The 17,229-nt window shown below is 44.5% G+C and overlaps 1 protein-coding gene across 1 annotated transcript in view; it reads right to left on the bottom strand.

Annotated features, from left to right (window-relative positions):
* Window positions 1-458: 458 nt before the first annotated feature.
* The window catches only part of GMDS (GDP-mannose 4,6-dehydratase), a 676,213-nt gene continuing 659,442 nt past the window's right edge, over window positions 459-17,229 (bottom strand). The window contains exons 10-11 of the mRNA XM_081295089.1: window positions 1,276-1,344; window positions 459-982 (exon numbers count right to left, since the gene is read on the bottom strand). Of these exons, the coding sequence (XP_081151215.1) occupies window positions 920-982; window positions 1,276-1,344 (132 nt within the window). The 3' untranslated portion in view covers window positions 459-919. The remainder of the gene's footprint in view (window positions 983-1,275; window positions 1,345-17,229) is intronic.

The raw sequence follows: 17,229 nt of genomic DNA, 5'->3' as shown, positions 1-17,229 counted from the left end.
ATGTCTGACACATATTAGGCACAATATAAGTGGGTTGAATGAATAAACCAAAATTCAGTTTAAAAAGTGATCTAGTACTGATGAGAAGAGGTTGTAAATAAGCATTGTGTGAAAGATTCTAGACCCCAAGGAAAGGAATGAGCGAAGACCTCTGGGTAACCCAGGGGCATGGAATGCTGTAACAATATTTACTTACCTTCAAGTTTCTTCTTGTAACCCCATTTCTCAAGCTTTCTTTTGAGATGGTGGAAGCCCAGTGGTTTAAATTATAGTCAGCAGATACCAGAGAGGGTGTGAATGCCTCACTTCTACTGGAAATCAGTTTCCAGAGTAACATTGTTACCAAGAAGGGAAAGGAACGTCTCAGGCATCGACTATGGAGGGGACTCTCTGGAAGCCTACAGGGTCTTCGGAGCCCTGGCTTGAAGGGAGAAAAGCCTGGGGGAAACATTTCATTCCAAGGCATGGGTTTTGGCATTTTTGTTTGGGGCCCTTATAACTGTTTTTTATAACTTTGGAAAAACAGTGACTCTGTTAATGCTAGTTCATAAAAAGATCATATTTAATAAGAAAAAACAATTTGAAGGCCCCAGAATTTAAGTTGTCTAAGTGACATAATTTCAAGTAAATATGTGAATATGTGATTAAAACATCTTGATTTCACAAAACCATTCAGAGGAGGCTTCGACAAAAGCAAAGCGGCCAAATCCCGGAGTGTCACGTCCCGGTTGCTACAAACCTGGCGGCCCTCGCTCCCGCCAGCGGGGACAAGGCAGTGGCGGCGAGGGTCTCAGGGTACCGACTGGATTTGCCGGCCCCTCCCGGGTACATCCCAGCGCGTGTCTCCGCCTGTAACCCCGCACCAGCCGGCGCCAAGAGGGACGACAGGTCGGAGGGCGCCGGGGCTCTGAGGCCGCGCTCAGGCGTTGGGGTTGGTCCTCATGAGCTCCACGTCGGCGTGCACCATCTCCCTCACCAGCTCCTGCGACAGGAGACACAGGGTGGGCGGTGAGGGAGGAGCTTCTGCCACTCTCTCCGGGTGACACCCTCACCCCGGTGGCGGCCCCAGAGAGGCCTCCGGCACCCCGCCCGCCGCCCCGGCCGCCTCCGCCAGGCCCAGCCCTTCCTCCTCCCCAGCCCGGCCCTCCCCGCCTCCCCGCCCTGGGCACCGCAGATGCCCGGCGGGCCTCACCCAGAGCTGCTGCCCCAAGCCCCGGCCGACCTGCCCCGCAGCCGGCGACTCGGAGGATTCCGCACCGTGAAGGCGACACTTACATCAAAAGCGACCCGAGGCTTCCAGTTCAGCTTCTGTTTGGCTTTGGTGCAGTCTCCTTGCAGAAAGTCCTAGGGGAAGAGATGGACAAAGCGGGCGTGCGTGGGTCGCGAGGCGCCGACACCCATCGTCTCGCACTGCCGTCGGCCCGCGCGCTCCCTCCCAGCGCACAAGGCTCCCCCTGTCCCTTCTTAGGGTCCCCTCCAGGCGCCTTCCGTTGCGGCTCTCGGGAGCAGTAAATCCCAAGAAGGTGCTGCTCAAGCCAGCTAGGTCCGTGACAGCGATCAGTCCCAGCTCGCTCCAGCCACCTCCGGCCCACCCCCTTCGCCCCACCGCGCCCCATCGACTCTTAATGGCTCTTTTTTTTTTAAACATTAAGTTGTCAGGGACGCTACTGTGAAAACTGTTTCGAATTACTGTACTTTTCAGACAAGAGGAGGAGTAAATCATCCCGAGCCCCCTCCCCGCCCCTCGCGACGCTGGGCTCGGGTGGTGGCGCGGCTCGGAGCGCCCGACCTCGACCTCGGGTGCTCTCATTCCACCCAAAGCCACCAGCCACGCGGGGGTGGGACTCCTCGTGTAGAGGCGCAAGGTCCGGGGACCAGGTTCTGGGCGGCAGAAAGCAGCGCGCTCCTCTTTAATGGACCCGTTGAGTGTCGATTCCCAGCCGGCAGCCTGGAGCAATTCTTCTCAGGCGGCAGCTCGGGATTTTCTGGCCACAGTAAAGACAGCTCATGTTGCCTGCAGCACACCCACATGTTTATAAACCGAAACTGAAGTTTTATGAAGCAATATTTACCCTTACCATCCAGGGGCACTAGGTCTACTATTCTACTATTCTGTTTTATTCTACTCCCTAGAAAATGCTGATCTCGATCCACTGCATTTCATACCCACTAACTAGTTGCAACCAGCAGTCTGAAAACATTGCTTTCGGAGGCCCTGAAGCTTCCTTAGCTGCGGTCCTTTCCATCAGCTTCCCTTTTCTCCCAATGCTCCCAAGCAACTCGCTGGAAGATCTAGCTAACTTTTCAAAGAACCTTCAGCTCTACACAAGAGGCAGGGGCTGCCATGTGCTTGATACTAGAGTTTCTCATCCCAGCCAAGAGGACCTTATCAAAATATATTTTAATAGGAGGCCAGTGGCTCCTGATCTGCCTGCTCAGCTTCTACCTTAGAGGGAGGGAAACACAAACACGCCAGGATTTCATCGAGAGTTCTAGGGGAACAAGGGAAGTTCATTTCCACCCATTTAGGAGTCTTCCTTGGAAAGAAGACTGGTAAAAGGAAAGGGGTAGAGAAGAAATTAATCCTGCATTTCAGCCCTCTCTTACCAATTTGTTTATTACAAGTCTCTGAAGACTGATTTAGTTGAAGATTATGAAGAGACTTTCAAGATGAGGTGCAAGAAGGAAAGGAGGAAAGGAAAGGAAGGGTGAATGAAGGAAGAAAGGAAAAATCAGACAACAAAGACTCTGAGCTACACCATTTTTAGAAGAGATGAACACTGAGCTCTTTCATACTCTTATGTTTTCATCAAATAATACAGAATATATGAATCTTCAAATAGGCAGCAGAACATGCAGGTGGTATGAAAAGAGGCAATTTTTAAGGTGAGCAATACTCAAGATGCACACAGAACGAAACTGTCTAAAACCAGTTACATCAAGTGAAAGTAACAGATAACCAAGCTGCAGTTGGAAGCCTTTCCTGCTTACTTGCTTCAGATTCCCCTGAACTTGGCAGGCATGGGGACTTTGTTCTAGATTTATGCTGGGGTGGGGCCTATTGGCACTGCCCACTGGGTACTCACCTTCTCTGCTCAGCCATCTCCAATGGAAGCATGTCTGAAACCATGCTCTAGCAGAGGACATTTAGCCATCTCACTCCCAATCATCCATCACTGTGTTTTAGGCTTGAATAAATCAAACTCCCAAAGGCTTTGCATTTCACAATACACTAAAGTACCCATTTCCTCCCGAGAGTGTTAACAAGTTTTTTTTTTTCCCCCTTGCTGGCCTATATACAGATTCCTCAGGAAAGGTAGGATACAAAAATTAGTAATTAGCAATTTAACACAGTGCTACATGAGCTACCAATGTAAGTGGGAAAACAAACCAAGTAATTTATTTCTCTTTCCTTCCCCTAAATAAATGTGTGTGTGTGTGTGTGTGTGTGTGTGTATATATATATATATATATATATATATATATATATATATACTTATACAGTGCTTCTCTTTTACTATAAGAGCCACACAAAGATATTCATTCTTTTTCCCCAGAGGAAGCTGTGCAGTGTGCAGTCGTGAAGCAACCAACAGGGCCAGTCCCTCCCCTCCCTCCATCCTATAGCAGCTACACAGCTCAGAGAAACATGCTTATTGTTTAATCACATAACACTGGCTGTAAATCAACCAGCACTGCATAGGATGCAATTCATGGCTGTGAACTTATAGTTAGCAAAACCCTAAAACCCAGTTTGGCTTCAAATGATCTCAGTAGGCTTGGGAAAGGGAGCTTTGTATTGTAATTATGTTTCCTGTATTTTTCTACAAGTAGCTCATAATATAAAAACAACCAGGGGACTACAATTAAGGAAAAAGAAAAATGGTTTTCAAAAGCTTAGAAACAGACATTGCTACCATACACTGTGAAAGTATTTCATTGAAACCAGAGAAGGGCCCAGTTAAACTTCCCAATTTAGTTTGAGCACAGCTCTTACACTGCAGGCTAGCTGCTCCCTTCAACCTTCTGCCAAGGCTCTGTCTCTCTGAAATCTAATTAGACCAAGAACCCTTGAGAAAGAAGAGGATGAGGTCCCATCAGAACAAAACAGTGGCCTTCCATGCCAGCACCACTAAGCTGACATCTGCTTGTGCCCAGTCAATATGCTTATGCCCAATCAGCTTTTTTAATCCCAGAGCTAGGATGGAACCCAGAGCCTTGCACATGCTAGACAAATGAGCTGCACCCCTGGATCCCCAGCCAACTTATAAAGAAAGATTAAGGACTTCCTATCTTGTTTTGTACTTAACTGTTCCTGAAGAAATTTAAGAAATTTCTTTTTCCTGTGGTATCTTCTATAGTAAAGATCCAGTCATGGCTCATTTTGCAAGGTTTGGGGCACAGGCACAGTGACAGGGTCTAGGTGGTAGAGTGCACAAAGCTCTGGATGAGAGGTAGACACGGAGACATTTCTTTAAACTTGGCTTCCCCTGGCCTGTGGAGAAGTCATGTGGCAGAAACTGTATTTTTACAAGGCATTCAAGTGCTAGATGCTCCTTTTATATTTAACTGTTCTTAAAACTTTGGAACTTTTACAGACCCCCTCCACTAGGGCATGACCAACTCCTGAGGACAAGTGAGAGGGATGAGTTTATCTATTTTGCTCTTTTTTTTTTTTTTGGAAAGTTCATTTGCTTCTTTAATTACAGGCTTAAAGGTGTAGTATGATAACAGGGGCAAAAGCTGAACTAAAGTGATGATTTCATGTATAGTTTCCAGAAAGGACTCTGTGCACTGGGTGGTCTGGAGCTTTTCTGGAAGACAGAGAGAGAGAATGAACAAAGCTCTGAGAAAAATTTAAAGCATTTCTATGTGAATATGACATTTCCTGAACTCTGGCTTCTGGTGTCTTCACTGTTTTCATTGCTATTCCTTAGGTGAACTCTACAGTTTCAATATGTAATTTATTATTGTCAAATTCAATTAGGTTTAACTGAGCATTTTACAGCAGCCAAAAAAAAAAAAAAAAAAAAAAGCCTCTGTCCAGACACTCCTTCCTTTCCCTCAGACTCCCTGACTGGTTTTTATTCATTTGACCTTTAGGAATTGTCCTCTAGCTACAGCGTGACCCTGAAAGGCTCGGCACCCATAGTCAGAGCTGCACACAGCAGCCTGGCAGAAGGGCATGTTTTCTGCAGCAATTTTTCAGGCTTTCCTGGCTCATGTTCTTGTCATAGTGAACTGATAAAGTGCCAGACCAAATCCTGGAAAAGTCATTAAGCCAGTTCCTGAGGCCACAGTAGTTAACGGAAAATCCAGAAAAGGAGTGCCCACACTGCCATTATCTTCTCCCCTAACTATAGGTCCCTTTCCTCAAATATCTAGGGTCATCCCTTCTCATCTCAAGATAACAACACACCTTTAAATTACACTGGTTACTTTTTTTCCTTCCCCTAATCTTATTTTCATCATTCTTTACACGTTAAGTCCGTTTCCCACCACCCTACCTAAAATCACTGTAGGCAATGCTATTATGTAGATAGCACATGTATCCTATGAAGCACAGAGGATATATTTTCTTTATTCTTTTCTTGCCTTTTTGAGGTACTGGGTATTGAACTCAGGGGCACTTCATCACTGAATTATATCCCCGGACCTTTTTATTTATTTATTAAAATTTGAAAAAGAGTCTCACTAAGTTGCTGAGGTTAAGCCTCAAACTTGGCGATCCTCCTGCTTCAGCCTCCTGAATAACTGGGATTGCAGGTGTGTGCCACCACTCCTGGCAGGATAATGTTTCTAAGCCAGCAGTCTCATTTCTTTTTTTTTTCCCTTTTTCACTGACTTTGTTTTGGGAAAATTTATTATTAGTCAAAATTACGTGTTGGATACCACATTTCCTCAATAGGTCTGCTGGTAAGGTTTGCAGAGAACATCTGTTGAGGTGGACAGAAATTTTAAGAGTGTGAGTTCTCTTGGCAGGATGTTGTTAAATTTCTAATGTACATATTGAAAGAAATTGACTCTTGAGTGCTATAAATAAGAAGAAGGTGTATAGACAGAGGATGTTACTAAGGAAAACCAAGGCTGATGGAAACCAAGGTTAAACATCTTTAGGAATTTAAGACATGGAGCTGTTAGTGGCACAAAAATATATTCATTTTTTTCCTCCTATTTTTCTTAGAAAAGCAAAACGAGGAATAGCTCAGGTTCTAAGGGAATAAAAGAATGCCAATGAGGGGCTGGGGTTGTGGGCAGTGGCAGAGTGCTGGCGAGGTACTGGGTTTGATTCTCAGCACCACATATAAATGAGTAAAACAAAGGTCCATTGACAACTAAGAAAAAAAATTAACAAAAAAGAATGCCAATGAATTAGGCTCTAGATTTAACTTTATGCTAATGTACAGTGAGTAAGAAAGTTTTGCTCTTGGAGGTAATGCTTCTTTTGGAAAAGCCAGAACTATTAAAAACAATCCAAAACAACAAAATCCCAGGAAAAAGCTTTGAAGTCACACGGCACAGCATATCCTAGTCAAGATTCAAGACAGGCAGCAGAGAGCAAGACAGGGCGGGGGGGGGGGGGAGTGAAAAATGACGTCTGCACTGTACTTTCTTACTGGGTGCAAATTCAGCTCTTGTATCCCTTGGTTTAATCCTTCCCCTTTAATCCTTCCCAAGGAGGGTGAATCTCACAGCGCTAAGAAAGGCAAAGGCGGTGTTAAGACCGGTAATGAACATTTCCCCTCTCCTCTTGACTGCTGTATATCAGCACAAATTGAAGTTGAAGCCAGGCCTCTTCTTTAATGACAAGGGGTGATAAGAGACAAGAAGAAAACAGCAGGCCATCTCGTCTGCTCAGGAAGCAGGACTCAGGGGGACTGTCCATCAGCAGGGGCTGACAGAGGGCCGTCAGAACTCTAACAATGCTCAGTCAGCCTCAGGGAAATCGAGTCAGTCAGCACTGGCTCCAGTGAGCCCACCGTGCACTGAGAGTGGAGCTAGAGCCCGGCAGGCAGGCCCTGCACAGAGGCCTGTCCTCAGCCACTGCAAAGAGGCTGCTGTATGGTCATGGCTGGGGGCAGCTCCTGCACAAGTGTCTTGGACTAAAACCACCATTGGCTGGGTACTCTCACTGTCACCTCCATTGGTGGGTTTACCTAAGCCCCCTTAAAAATGAGTCAGACATGCTGGAGGATGGTGCCTGGAGATATCTTTAAGATCCCAAGTCCCTTTTTTGAAGGAAGGGGTTACTTATTCTCAACTGGTTGAATTTGTCATTTGGGATCAGAAGCTATTCAGAGTCACTAAACAAAGAGGAAAACACATCCATCTACATGTATGCCCCGGCCAACTCATGAAAAGATCTAGCTAGTGAAGCGGCAGACCTTTCCTGGAAGGCAAACGAGGACATTGTCTTCATTAGGTGTCTACCTGTCAATACAGCACAGGTGTGGTTAAAAAAAAGGTATTCATTTCATAAAAGGAGAACTTAATTAATAGCACGAGTAGTGCAGCTTATATATGGATGCATCTTTTCATTTATATTTAAAACTATATTAGCATAAAAAGAAATGTAGATGGGCAAAATGTAGACAGCCCTTTTTTTCTTTCCTAAGCGATATAGTGTAACAACTTTTGATAGAGCATTTAGATAATATTAGGTATTATAAGTCACCTAGAGATGACTGAATACATACAGAAGAATGTGTGTAAATCACAGGCCAGTTTATAGAGGGAGCTTGAGCAGCTGTGGATTTTGGTGTTGGTAGAGGTGGTCATAGAACCATTCCACCAGGGATAATGAGGGTCACCATATTGAGGGAAACACAGAAGTTAGGCCTGTTAGTTTCCTTTTAAAATAGTTTTAAAAAATATTCTAGAGAAATCCTTTTCAGGCTGACAGGCTTGAGACATGAGCAGCAGTTCACTCTCCTCTGTGCAGTGGAATATATTCCCCTCCCCATTCATGCCAAGTGACTTATAGCCTCTCTCCTTCAGACAGCAGCCTAGAGATTTCCTCACAGACACCGGCTGGCTGCCCAGCCTTTGGGGCAGAGGGGTGGGGACACCCTAGAAAAGCTCCATCTATCCTGTCCATCCCTGTAGGATGATGGTGGTGGGGATTCCTGCTTGCAGCTGAGCAGAAGAAAGCATTTCTCAGAAGCTGTCCCTTTAAGCTTTTGGGAAGCTGCCTACTCATAGGTAGGTGTCTAATAGGTTACTTTAGACAATAAGCACATGAGATTTTGGGAAGTCGTCTTGCATCATACATGTTTATGTGATACTATGTGTCTCTGTTCTACATCTGTAAGTTCAACAGCAGAATTAACTTTTTTGTTAGCTTGACTTCTTGATCCTGGTGCTTACAGTGGCATCAGCCTGGGGAAAGCGAGTTGAATTTATGTAACTAGAGCCCTCTCTGGATTCCTTCACTGAACTTCGTTGGGACCAGCTGATGGGGGTGGTGGCTGACTCACAGTTGTAATGCAGGGACCATTTAATGAAAGGGAGATAAGATTGTCAGTGACCTCAGCATTCCAGGCTTCAAAGTCAGCACCATCTTCCTAGGAAATTACTGGTTACTGTTAATAACTGGATCTAGGGTGTAAAGATTTACCATGCTGGTAGGAGGTGGCACAAACCCAGAGGAAAGGAGATAAAGCACTCTTAAGTGGACCGATTAGGGACTGTTGTGACATAATTGGCAAGTGGCATTCTGGACATAAGACGAAGACTGCTTTTCTTTTGCCACTTAGTACTTTCTGCCCTCAAAGCACTTTAGAGACTTCAGTTAATTAAACCTGAAAACAATCACATTCAAGATGCAACTCAGGAGATCTTGTATCTGTTTCAGGTACACATCTTTCCTAGAGATGAAAGTTCTGACAAAGTGTCTTGGAACTAAAAGCCAGATTCATCCAGCTTATCTTTAGCCTGCACCTTCTCATCCAGGAAGGGAGGCTTAGGCCACAGGGCATCCCGAATTGCACAAGACAAAGGGAATGTTCCTTAAGCTTGTTTCCTTCTCATTTGTTAGAAAATCTACCCAACTTCTTAGAAAATACCTCCTCCCCAGTTTTGTACATTAGTACTAAAGCACATTGTAAACAACATGAATTTCTCTACAATATAGATAGGACATTTTTTCCTTTGGGGATTTTCTCAGTTTATGTAAGTATACTAAGGTCTTCCAACTGGAGAATTCTTGCTTCAATAATTTATCCATCCACCCACCTGTCCCTCCCTCCTTTTCTTCAAACAGAAATGACACAACAGGGTCCTTTGAATAGTCACATTCCCTCAGTAACTTCTTCACTTCTAGGGCTAATAAAGCAACTGACATCATTGAAATTCTTGCTTTTTGGCTGTTTATTTCTGGGGACTTTTTGAGGAAAAGTTAAGACCACTACTTTGACATCTGTTAGCAAGCTTCTAGAGAGAAACAGAGAAAAGATGAGCAGTAAGATGGATGCATAAGTTTCCCATGATGTCATTTATCTTCAGCTTGCTTCCTATTATCCTGGCGATCAGTGAGCTTGAACTGCCTGCCTGGGACCTATACATGGTTACCTAGCACTCTTTGTTTTATGTCTTCATAAAAAGAAACTGCATTTGTGGAGATATTTAATCCAAACCAATTAATTAATGTCATGAAGTTGTCTAGTGGTGGGGTTTTGGAGTATGAAGGCAGGGTTTCTGATTCTTAGACCAGCAGTTAACCATACTCAAAGGACAAAACCTTCTGTAGAAGACAGTGTAAACTATAAACTTTATGTTATGTTAATTTGAGTGGCAAAGTGGTCTCTAGATAATACTATGCCAGTATATGAGACTGTCTGCACACCCCAATGCTGGCTGAAGGAGTCAATACAGAAGAGCATGAGTCATGGGATTCATTATATGATCTGGAATAGTCAAATTCATCTATGGAGATAGGAATCATATCAGTGGCACAGGGGAGAGTGTAGGCTAGGAAGGTGTGGGAGGAGACTTTGGGGGTAATGGAATGTTCTTTATATGGACAGGAGTGTCAGTTACAAAGTACATGCATTTGTCAGAATTAATCAACTGGCATCATTAACATCCATACATTTAAATGTATGCAAATTGCATCTCAATAAAAATACCTTAGTCATCACCAACAACACAGAGACACCACCAGAGAGACCTGGATTCACATCATGGCTCATCTACTTAGCTGTTTCCTAACGTCTCTGCACTTTGGGTTTTAAATCTATAAGTTGGGGGAAACACTGATTACCCTGTAGCATTTTGGTGAGAATTCAAGATTACAAATGAAAAATAGTTAGCACCGCTTCTTGATGTTCCTCCCTCACCCTCTTTTTTGAAGTGCTGGGGATGGAACCCAGTGCCTCGAGCAAGTGCTCTCCCCCACTGAGCTACATTTCTAATTCATCCTACACAGGTTTTCTGTTAAGGCTAGCTTACTCCTTTAATTACTGAAATATAGGAAAAACTTGTTTTCATGCAGTGACATCATGGATGAAGACATAAATTTTTTAGGTGGGTCATCCTTTGGTTTTTCTTTGACAGTCATATGCTACTTCTATCCTGCATTCCAACTGTGTGTGTGTGTGTGTGTGTGTGTGTGTGTGTGTGTGTGTGTGCTGGGGATTGATTGAACCAAGGGCCTTGCACATGCTAGGCAACAGCTCTAAGCTACATCCCCAGTCTCAGTTTTCTTTTTAGATTATTTTCTGAATAGTCATAACCAGAGTATAGAGAATTTTGTATTCTGCTTTTCTGAAATTATTGCACACATTTCACAACTCTTGATTGTCATCAGACACTGACTGCTTCAGGCACTGGGGAAGCACCTGTGGACAAGGCAAGGCCTTGGCTGTCACGATGCTTATGTTCCACTGGGGAGAGATGGCAAAGGAGGGAAGAGAGACATGAGTGAGAGGAGGGAACTTGTGGAGAGCTGAAGGGCAACACTGATGGGGTGGGGAAGACATCCTACACAGGTAGAATCTCTGCTCAGAGATCTGAATGATGAGAAGAAGACTGTCACATGGAGATTTGGATAAGGAGGTCTCTTAGGAGACATCTCAGGTGGGAAGTCCTTGAGGGAGCAGAGCCCCAGTGGCCATGTCTGCACCTCTGAGTGAGGGAGAAGAGCCCATTTGAGGTTGGATAGAGACAAAAAGACAGATCATGGGGGCCTGGTTAGTCCCTGTTATAGGGCCCATGCCTTTCTTTGCAGAGACCTTGTTGTCACAAGACTTTATCCTTTGAGTCATACCCTATTGTCAACTTAGAGTATTTGTAGCCTGTGGACCACAGTTAAAAAGCTGGTTGACTCAGTTGGATATAGAGAGATGTTTGAGTTTCTGAGAAATGTGATTTTGTGTGTATGTGTGCATGTGTATGTGTGGTGCTGGGGATTGAACCCAAGGCCTTGTTCATGCTAGCCAACAGCTCTACCATTGAGCTACCTCCCCAGCCCTTTTTATTTTAAAAATTGAGACAGGGTCTTGCTAAGTTGCCCAGGATAGCCTTGAACTTGTGATCCTCCTACTTCAGCCCCACCACATCTTGCCCAATTTGATTTTCAAAAAGTATGGGATTTACTTCTAGCTGTAAGTATATAATCTTTTTTTTTTGTAATGGGGATTGAACCTAGGGATGCCTAACTACTGAGCCACATCCCCAGCCCTTTTTATATTTTATTTTGAGACAGGGTCTTGGTAAATTACCAAGGGTCTCACTAAGTTGCTGAGGCTGGCTGAACTTGCAATCCTTCTGCTTCAGCCTCCTGAAGACATGTGCCACCACACTGGGTATGTATATATTATTTTGTCCTCATGGCCCACTCTAATACATGATCCTTCTCTGTCCTAAAAAATTCTGTTAGTTTTTGATGTGTTTGGGCATGCAGTCAATAAATACCTGGTCACTCCTGTAGAAATTAAATCTGCATTATTGCAGTGGACAATCAGAATGATACCCAGCTGCTCTGGAGGACCAGGGACTAAGGACCTGGATGTGCTGCTCTGGCACCCATAGTGGTATGTGGTGGAAGGGCTGTCTTTTTTTCTGGCCAGATAAGGACACAGTCAGCTTCTGAGGGCTACTGGATGCTGACACACCTTCACTTCCTCCCAGCTGGAATGAAGTTGGAACTCTGAGTTCCCCTGCCTGGCTGAGAAACCTCCTCCTCCTTCCTTACCAGATCTCAAGAGGATGACAGCACTGAAACTTGAGTTTAATTCTTTTTCTTTTTTTTTTAAACCATGCTCATGTGTGTGTGTGTGTGTGTGTGTGTGTGTGTGTGTGTGTGTGTGAAGTTCCACTCATCTACAGAGGAAGAATCTGCTTTTCTTTAAAACTGATCTTTACATCCTGGCACCGAAAGCATGGAGTCTGGGCTTCCTCTGGGTCACTGGAGAGTTTGAACATAGGCGGCAAATGCTCTGATGGAAGTTTTCAAAGATGGCTACAGATGCTGCACCTGGACTAGAGGGGGCAGGGCAGGAAAGGAGGCTAGATAAGAGACCCTAGATGGTGGTGGCTGGATCAGAGGACTGCTGGGGGGAATGCGGTTATGGAAAGATGTGGGTGAACTCTGGACCTTTTCTAGAGGTACAGTAAAAGATATATGTATAGACTACATGTGGGAGTAAGGGAAAGAGGATTCTCTCTCTCTTTTCTCTCAAAGGCACTGTATGAGTGTATAATGCTATAAGCAAAGTAAGAATGTACAAGGTATGAGTGTGACATTTTAGCACAACCACACCAGCATTATTATTATCATCACATTATCTCTTTTTCAAGGAAAACTCTTACTTCCAAGATTATAAAACAGGATTCTTAGCCAGGTATGATGGTGCACGTCTATAATCTAATCCTGGGAAGGCTGAGGCAGGAGGACTTCAAGTCCAAGACCAGCTTCAGCAACCTAATAAGACCCTGTCTCAAAATAAAAATAAATAAATAAATAAATAAAAGGGCTGGGGATGTAGCTCTGTGACAGAGCACCCCACGTTCAATCCCTAGTACTGCAAAAAAAAAAATAAATAAATAAATAAAAAAATAAAAAGAAAACCCTAAACACAACTACAGGGATTCTTTGAAAAGATTACTTCTGTGAAATAACTGAGGACCTCTTATATTGTTCCATGGAACACACTCTCACATTTGGGATCTTGATTTGATGCCAAAGCCTCTCAGCTGAGGAAGTCTGTTTAACTCTGAGAAAGTAGCTTGGTTTCCACATGTCCTGGCTATGTTCATGTGAACGGAAGGTGAAGGGGCCTGGCTCACCTTCTTCCATGACTCGAGCTGACATACAGCTTCACCCAGGTCCCAGGACAAGTGAGGAAAGGGTTAAGTGAAGCTGTGTCCCCTGCACCCTACCAACACGTCCCACTTTTATCCTCCAGCTTGCAGCAGGAGGAAGTCCGAGAGGTGGCCTTTCACATGACATCATAAAAGCCTGATTTATCACCAGCCACCAAACATCTAGAAAATCATAACATCCTTTCAGGAAAATGCAGTGGAAAATAATCAGGTTGACTTTGATGAAAGCTTTGGTGGGGACTCCATGTGTGACATTCTGTACAGTAACCCTTGGCAGGTGCTTTGTTTGCCTTCAGCGCCAGCCTCACTGACAAGGCCCAGTGTCCAAGCCACACAGCAGCCCATGATGGAGCATGGCTTTATTGTCCACAGATAAAACAAGTCTGGATCGATCACACTCTGCCAGCTTGCCTAAAACAACCCCTCAGTGAATGTGAATGCACTCTGAAAGTGATGGTCCGTCCAGATGTGAGAGATTATTGATTATGGGATCATAAAAAGTCATGCCTTGTTACATAACCCTCTGAGATACCATAGGAGCCAGGCCACAGCATCTTCTGTATGAGCTAATGACCACTATAGCATTGTTCCTAATAAGAAAAGGGGGCTAAGAGATTACAGGGCAGGGGCACTGTGAAATGTTAGAGGAAATAAAGGGATGAGTTCCTCATGCCACAAGGAACCTTCCCCAGGAATGTCTGTATCTCCCTATTGCTTCTCTTGCTCAGTAAGTTGGTAAACCACCAAGCAGGAACCTCTTCTTTGATGTACACAATGTGCTCTGCAAATAAACACAGGAAAGAGGGACGGAGTGGCCTGCAGACTAAGATGGCTCTAGAATTCTGGCCACGTCAATTCTATAAAAGCCTGCTGGCACAGAAACTGCTGGCACAGAAAGTAGACCTATCTTTGCAGAGTGAGGTCAGTTTTGAAGGGCTTGGGATTCTTGAGTCTTGGGGAATAAAGATGTTGCAAAGCTTAAGCTATAGCTGAAAATAGACTAATCTGGGTTTTTAGGTTGCCAGAAATGAAACTTGGGCCCAAAGTTACTTTCTCTTCATTTTACAGTTAACCCAACCACTTTGGGGCACAGCACCAAAGGGTTGAGTGAGCAGACATAGTCTCCAGCACTTCCCTGGTCACCCTGAAGATTCCCAGAAGATTGGTGCAGGTGTGGCCCCCCAGTGTCTGCCATGGCTGAGTAGCTCAGAGCCTGGCCTGATATCATCAGCCTAGGAGAGGGGACACCCATGGCCACTCAGGCAGTTTTTACTACGATTCCATAAATCCATGGAGGTCTGATTTCTTAACTGCCTTATCTTCCCAAGGAACTGGAACTGCACCTTCTCTGAACTTACTCCCATGCCCAGGACCATCTTCTGGCCTATCACTAGTCCTCTTTCCACAGTGGCTGTGGTGGCCTAACAGCAGGACTCAAGTTCTCCTCTAGATGTGCACAGTCTGGCTTATTCTTAGCACTGAGTATGTCAAGCTGGGTAGCCAGGGGAGCCAGGTGACTTACTATACAGTCTGGTGGTAGAAAGTGGTGACAGGCTTCTCCTGGCCTGACCCCCTGCACCTCAGCCCAGTAAGGCCTTCTCAGGCATCTTATATATCCTGTGGGAAGTTTGGAGCACTAGTTTCCTCAGGGCCTTGTTCAACACACTAATACCAAACCCAGGCCTATTCCACATAGATAGCACCAGGACGCAGGCCTGAGTTTGGTATAGTGTGTTGAACAAGGCCTGGAGGGGACTGGTGCTCCACACTCTTCCCATGAAAGCATGCCTGGACAATTTGGGAACTCTTCCCTATGACACTTGGAGTGCTTCTGCTAAACTGTGGTTGTAAAATGGATGCTCTTGGAACCTTATTGCCTTGAGTGATGCACGTCACTGATATACTCATATAATAAAAGTAAGTGGCCTATTCTGCTGGAGACTGTGGCTGCGCCCCTATCTTTGTTCAGGGGCTTGTGCGTGAGGTTTCTTCTCTAGCGGGCCAGTAAGCCCACCCCCAGATGTTCAGAACGGGTTCTCTACTGGTTCAGTGGTGGAACTGGGGATCCTTTAGAGCCAACGATAGCAACACCTTTTTATTGAACCTCTCTTTTGTGTTATGTACAAAAGCATTGCACACCCCACAATGTTCAACTACCAATAGTTCCACATGGCAGATAAGGAAACTGAGGCTCTGATAAATTAGATGACTTGTCCACTGCCACTCTGTGGTGGAGTGTGGACTCAAACCCAGACTTGTCTTACTAGGTTTCTAGCCCATTAATCTAGACTGCTTCCCTCAGAGGTCTTCTCTCTTTAAAGTGGGCTAATATTTGAGAAGAGAAACATGCAAAGCCATGCATTCACCCCAAACAGAAGCTCTGGGGAAGGATGAAGTGTGTTTCCCAAAAAAGAACTTGTTAAAGACAGAGACTGAAAAAGGAAATTCAGTTTTCCTCCACAGAAGTCCAAAAACAAGAAGGCTGATGGTTAGATTACTTGTATAGATTTGATTAGGGTAGATAAGGGTAGGAACCAAGAATCAAAAAACAAAAAGGGCCCCATCAAGAGATTCTACCTTGAAATAAGCATAGGACTTCCTCAAAGCAGTGTACTGTGGAAAAGCTTCCTACAGTCTTTTTTTTTTTTTTTTTTTTTTTTTTTTATACCAGGGATTGAGCTCAGGAGCACTCAATTATTAAGCCACATACCCAATCCAATTTTGTATTTTATTTAGAGACAGGTTCTCACAGACTTGCTTAGTGCCTCACTGTTGCTGAAGCTGGTTTTGAACTCGCCATCCTCCTGCCTCAGCCTCCCAAGCTGCTGGGATTACAGACTTGCACTACTGTGCTTGGCTAGTGTTGGGTTTTAAGCACAAAAATAACTTCATTTTTTTTTTTTACAGCTGGAGATGAATGCTTTTACAGAGGCATTCTTGGTGGAAGAGAAAGCAACTTTGATTATTTAAAATGGTTAATATAACTTTGTCAAAAACAATTATCAAGCTGGGTATGGTGGTACATACTTGTAATCCCAGCAGTTTAGGAGGCTGAAACAGGAGGATTACAAGTCTAAAGCCAGCCTCAGAAATTTAGTGAAGCCTAGATAATTTAGCAAGCCCCTGCCTCAAAAAAGTTAAAAGGGCTAGGGATGTAGTTCAGTTGTAAAGCACCCCTGGGTTTAATCCCCAGGACCCACACAAAAAACAAAACAAAACACCAACAATAAAATGCCCAGGAAAAAAAAAGAACCCCCCAAAACGACTATCAATTCCTCAAGTGCCATTAGGAATGATCATGATCCTGGATTTTGTATTTATGAGTAGAGAGACACCACACCATCTACCTGTGGAAGGATTTTTTCTATGTGCCCCTGACAGTACAAGGCCATGACTTTCCCAGTGGAGTTAGCTGGCAGAAATGGGTTTTGTGACAGATTCTTCAAGGAACTGCTGCTTTCCAGGACCACAAGGAATACTAAGAACTGCCTGGCATGGGAGCTCTGGAGCTTGGGAAACTTCCAAAGGGCCTTTGCTTGGAATCTGATCCCATCAGAACACCCTTTTCTATGAAAAGGCTTCAATGCACAGAACTGAAATGTAGAGTCGGCCACCACCATGACTGCTGCAAACAGAAACCTGCTTCTCCTTCAGGGGAGGAACTCTTCTGTTGTCAGGGTCTGCAGCGTAAAGGACCCATTAGCAGAGCCTGTGCACCTGGATACAAAGGAGTAGGATGAGTCTGAAGACCCCGAAGTAGTGAAAGACTCTGTCAAAACCTACTTACTTCTTGAGTTTGAGTAGTCAAAATTCAGGAAGAAAGGGATCCTCAAATCATCACCGCCACAGTAACAGAAGTAATGATAGTGAAAGTTATCACAAAGGACCTTCCAATCTATTTTCTCA

Source organism: Spermophilus citellus (assembly GCF_964194105.1).
Source record: "Spermophilus citellus genome assembly, chromosome: 5".
Taxonomy (NCBI): domain Eukaryota; kingdom Metazoa; phylum Chordata; class Mammalia; order Rodentia; family Sciuridae; genus Spermophilus; species Spermophilus citellus.
The sequence above is the reverse complement of the archived record's forward strand: the minus strand, read 5'-3'. Positions and strand labels throughout refer to the sequence as shown.